Here is a 5000-nt window from a genome sequence, read left to right as displayed (position 1 = left end):
ATTTACTTCTCTAATAGAATTGTTTTAGTTTCTTTGGGTTTCCTGAAACTCTGAGTTCACACAGATTTGCTGTTAGATGTTTCTGAGACAGAGCCTGAGACCCGCGTGTTGAGGTTTCGGCACCGGGACTGGGAGGCGTTCTGGACGTACGTGAGGAGGCGTGTGTTTCCATGGACACGGAGCTTACGCTGTGTGATGTATTTTTTTCTTTTATAAACAGTATAAGAAGGTACCGGATGGAATTTTGCCGCCGTCTACGCCCAAGTTTGCGTACGGAGCCGTGAAGATGAAGAAAGTAAATCTCTTTTCTTTGTCGAGTTTAGCTTTGTTATTGTCTTACGGAATAAAAATTTTACTGTCAATACGACATGCGTTTTTTCTAATGTTGTGTGTGTGTGTGTGTGTGTGTGTGTGTGTGTGTGTGTGTGTGTGTTATAGTTGACGACCGTATCAGAATCCCTGGACATTCTCTCGATTTCTGGTCCTGTGAAAACTCTTTACCCGCTCACCTTTATCGAGCTCAATCAGGTAAATCACTCACACAGCTTCAGCATCAATGTTTGTTTGTTTGTTTGTTTGTTTGTTTGTTTACGAGTTGATTTTATCCAGACAGAAGCTCTAAAAGCTGAGCACTGCCTCTTTGACACTTCTGGGATTTGAACTTACAACCTTCTGGATTTTTTTTGCCAGTTTGATTTAACCGTCTGCAGATGAAACTCATTAACCGAATTATTTCTAATTTCAGTAATAAAATTAATTTTAAAAAATCAGAATTAATCAGAATTTGGTGTTATTTTATCCCTAAATCTTTCTTAGTGAAATATTTTATTATTTTCTCTGCTATACTGTTGTATGCAAAAGTTTGTGCACCCCTGACCAAAATGATATATTTGATTGAAGTAAAAAGAATTAAACTTTTGCACATACCACAATTCCTGCTTTATTTTACATTTTTATTAATTTTTTAAAATTTCATTGTGACTGTAATTTTTGTGTCATGTTTGATTTTTAAAAAACACATCTAATGCTAGCAAACCCTTCACACACTCAGATCACCGTTATAAAGCGATTATAAAGTGTTTATTGTTGATGTTTTTCCGTTTTCAGCACTTCGGCTTTGTTCTGTATCAGACGTCACTTCCTGTGGACTGTTTAAACCCGACTCCTCTCTCGTCTCCTCTAAACGGAGTTCATGACCGAGCGTACGTCTCTGTAGACGGAGTAAGAACACGTTTATTTACAGCAAATCTTCATTTATATAGAAATATAAAGCCTGTGTTTAGCATTTATTTCCCACAAGCTATACACACGTACATTACATATTTTACTCTGTGATTTTTAATTCTAGGGCCTTTATTATACGGTTATGAATCACTGTGAAAGTTTATTAATCTGTAATTTTTCTAGTATTTTTCAGTATATTTTATTTTATATTTTATAAATTACACAAAAGAGAGAGATGTTATATGATAAAGGCAATAAAAGCAGGAATTAATCAAATTTCATGTAAATTCAGGTGGAAGATAAAAATCGATAAAAAACAGTGTTTTATTATAGTTGCACGTGTGTGTGTGTGCGCGTGTGTGTGTGCGCGTGTGTGTGTGCGCGTGTGTGTGTGCGCGTGTGTGTGTGTGTGTGCGCGTGTGCGTGTGTGTGTGTGTGTGTGTGTGTGCGTGCAGGTGGCTGTAGGGGTTCTGGAGAGAGACAGGGTTATCAGCATTAATATAACGGGGAAGGCCGGGAGCAGACTGGACGTGCTGGTGGAGAACATGGGCCGAGTCAATTACGGGAAATACATCAACGACTTCAAGGTGCAGCAGAGATTTAATCTCTATTTTATTTACACCAATAATAATAATAATAATAAACAACTGCAGCAGAGTTACAGAATTAAAATGCAGATTAATTCCTGAGAGAATAAAACAATCAGATTTACAGCGTTTACTGAGCAGTTAATATTTAATTAAAATATTCGAGTGTAATAAAGTTTATATTTAATAAATATATAATGTCAAGCTGATGTAAAACTATTATTATTATTATTATTATTATTATTGTTATTATATAATTATTATTATCTTGTGCAGAATAATTTACTAATCATTAAAATTCCTCAGAATAGTGTTTTAAAATAATTGCATTATCTTTATATTAAAACATTATAATAAAACATAGTATTAGATTATTATAATTTTATTGTAGTATAATATTTTTATATTTTGATATATTTTGTTATTCTATGTTATAAATAGTAATAATAAGAGGTTATAAAACGAGAGCTGTGGATTAAATGCTCTGATAAATCGCGCACGGTGCCGTGATGGAGAGACGGAGGAAGGCGGTGACGCTGTGCATAAATAAATACCCCCCGTGTGGTGGCTGTGTTCTGCAGGGTCTGGTGTCGAATCTCACGCTGGGAGCAGAAACTCTGAGGAACTGGACGGTGTTTAGTCTCAGTATAGACGAGGTGGTGAAGGAGGGGCTGCTGTGGGGCAGGGTGTCTCTACAGGACACTGGCCCCGCCCACTCTCCTGCCCAGCCCACCTTTCTGTCTCCGCCCACCTTCTACGGAGGCACGTTGGAGATTCCTGATCACATCCCAGACCTTCCGCAGGACACGTACATCCAGTTCCCCAACTGGAGCAAGGTGTGTATAATAATTATAATAATAATAATAATAATAGTCATAATTACTATTTCTGCTTCATGTTTCATAACGTCTTGTTTGTTTGTTTTTTTGTTGACAAATTGAGATAAAATAAAGAGACACTTTCCTTTTTCCCGTTAATAAAGGGTCAGGTTTGGATTAACGGCGTGAACGTGGGTCGTTATTGGCCGTCACGTGGTCCTCAGGTCACTCTGTTCGTTCCTGCGTCTCTCCTCAGCACCAAGTCGCCCAATAACATCACGCTGCTGGAGCTGGAGGTGTGTCCCTGCACCCGGGGTCAGTGCGTGGTCGAGTTCACACACACACCAGTCATCAACTCCACCGTCACACACATCAAACCTTACACGAGGGAGAAAACACTGAACACACGCTGAACACACACCATTTCATAAAACACACTCTTCACATCAGCACTGTGCACGAACTGTGTGACGTTAGTGACGGGGTCAGGGTGACGTTAGTGACAGGGTCAGGGTGACGTTAGTGACGGGGTCGGGGTGACGATAGTGACGGGGTCAGGGTGACGATAGTGACGGGGTCGGGGTGACGTTAGTCACGGGGTCGGGGTGACGATAGTGACGGGGTCGGGGTGACGTTAGTCACGGGGTCGGGGTGACGTTAATGACGGGGTCAGGGTGACGTTAGTCACGGGGTCGGGGTGACGATAGTGACGGGGTCAGGGTGATGTTAGTCACGGGGTCAGGGTGACGATAGTGACGGGGTCGGGGTGACGTTAGTCACGGGGCGACGGTAGTGACTGGATTAGAGTGACTGTAGTGACGGTGTGACGTTAGTGACGGGGTCAGGGTGATGTTAGTCATGGGGTCAGGGTGACGGTAATGACGCGGTGACGTTAGTGACGGGGTCGGGGGTGACGTTAATGACGGGGTCAGAGTGACGGTAATGACGGGGTGACGGTAATGACGGGGTCAGGGTGACGGTAGAGACGGGATTAGAGTGACGGTAATGACGGGATTAGAGTGACGGTAATGACGGGATTAGAGTGACGGTGATGACGGGATTAGAGTGACGGTAGAGACGGGATTAGAGTGACGGTGATGACGGGATTAGAGTGACCGTAATGACGGGATTAGAGTGACGGTGATGACGGGATTAGAGTGACGGTAATGACGGGATTAGAGTGACGGTAATGACGGGATTAGAGTGACGGTAATGACGGGATTAGAGTGACGGTGATGACGGGATTAGAGTGACGGTAGAGACGGGATTAGAGTGACGGTGATGACGGGATTAGAGTGACGGTGATGACGGGATTAGAGTGACGGTAATGACGGGATTAGAGTGACGGTAATGACGGGATTAGAGTGACGGTGATGACGGGATTAGAGTGACGGTAGAGACGGGATTAGAGTGACGGTGATGACGGGATTAGAGTGACGGTGATGACGGGATTAGAGTGACGGTAATGACGGGATTAGAGTGACGGTAATGACGGGATTAGAGTGACGGTAATGACGGGATTAGAGTGACGGTGATGACGGGATTAGAGTGACGGTAGAGACGGGATTAGAGTGACGGTGATGACGGGATTAGAGTGACGGTGATGACGGGATTAGAGTGACGGTAGAGACGGGATTAGAGTGACGGTGATGACGGGATTAGAGTGACGGTGATGACGGGATTAGAGTGACGGTGATGACGGGATTAGAGTGACGGTAATGACGGGATTAGAGTGACGGTGATGACGGGATTAGAGTGACGGTAATGACGGGATTAGAGTGACGGTAGAGACGGGATTAGAGTGACGGTGATGACGGGATTAGAGTGACGGTAGAGACGGGATTAGAGTGACGGTAGAGACGGGATTAGAGTGACGGTGATGACGGGATTAGAGTGACGGTAGAGACGGGATTAGAGTGACGGTGATGACGGGATTAGAGTGACGGTGATGACGGGATTAGAGTGACGGTAATGACGGGATTAGAGTGACGGTGATGACGGGATTAGAGTGACGGTAATGACGGGATTAGAGTGACGGTAGAGACGGGATTAGAGTGACGGTAATGACGGGATTAGAGTGACGGTAGAGACGGGATTAGAGTGACGGTAATGACGGGATTAGAGTGACGGTAGAGACGGGTTAATATACACTGTCTGTAGTTCTAAAAGTTTGAAGGACGTGTTTATAAAGTTAAATATTTCTGTGACGATTCACTCTGGGATTTTTTAATAAAACTTTTTGCACTTTTCTTATTGCTGGGAAAAAAATGTGAAATAATTTGTTGTATGAATCTTTTATACTTTTATGGATTTCTGTTCTGTTGGTAATTATTTACCTGAAATGTTTACTGTGAGGAAATGTTCTGTACTT

The 5000-nt window shown here is 42.9% G+C and overlaps 1 protein-coding gene across 2 annotated transcripts in view; it reads left to right on the top strand.

Moving 5' to 3' along the window:
* Window positions 1-5000, top strand: part of glb1 (galactosidase, beta 1) — a 29357-nt gene that overhangs the window by 24250 nt on the left and 107 nt on the right. For both annotated transcript variants that reach the window (XM_053231026.1, XM_053231025.1), the window contains exons 11-16: window positions 221-295; window positions 439-528; window positions 1108-1221; window positions 1680-1811; window positions 2393-2647; window positions 2794-5000. The exon at window positions 2794-5000 is cut by the window's right edge and continues 107 nt beyond it. In XM_053231026.1, coding sequence (XP_053087001.1) covers window positions 221-295; window positions 439-528; window positions 1108-1221; window positions 1680-1811; window positions 2393-2647; window positions 2794-3042 — 915 coding nt within the window. In that variant the 3' untranslated portion in view covers window positions 3043-5000. The remainder of the gene's footprint in view (window positions 1-220; window positions 296-438; window positions 529-1107; window positions 1222-1679; window positions 1812-2392; window positions 2648-2793) is intronic.

The sequence above is a fragment of the Pangasianodon hypophthalmus genome, chromosome 28 (genome assembly GCF_027358585.1).
Source record: "Pangasianodon hypophthalmus isolate fPanHyp1 chromosome 28, fPanHyp1.pri, whole genome shotgun sequence".
Taxonomy (NCBI): Eukaryota; Metazoa; Chordata; class Actinopteri; order Siluriformes; family Pangasiidae; genus Pangasianodon; species Pangasianodon hypophthalmus.
This window is presented reverse-complemented; position numbering and strand designations above follow the sequence as displayed.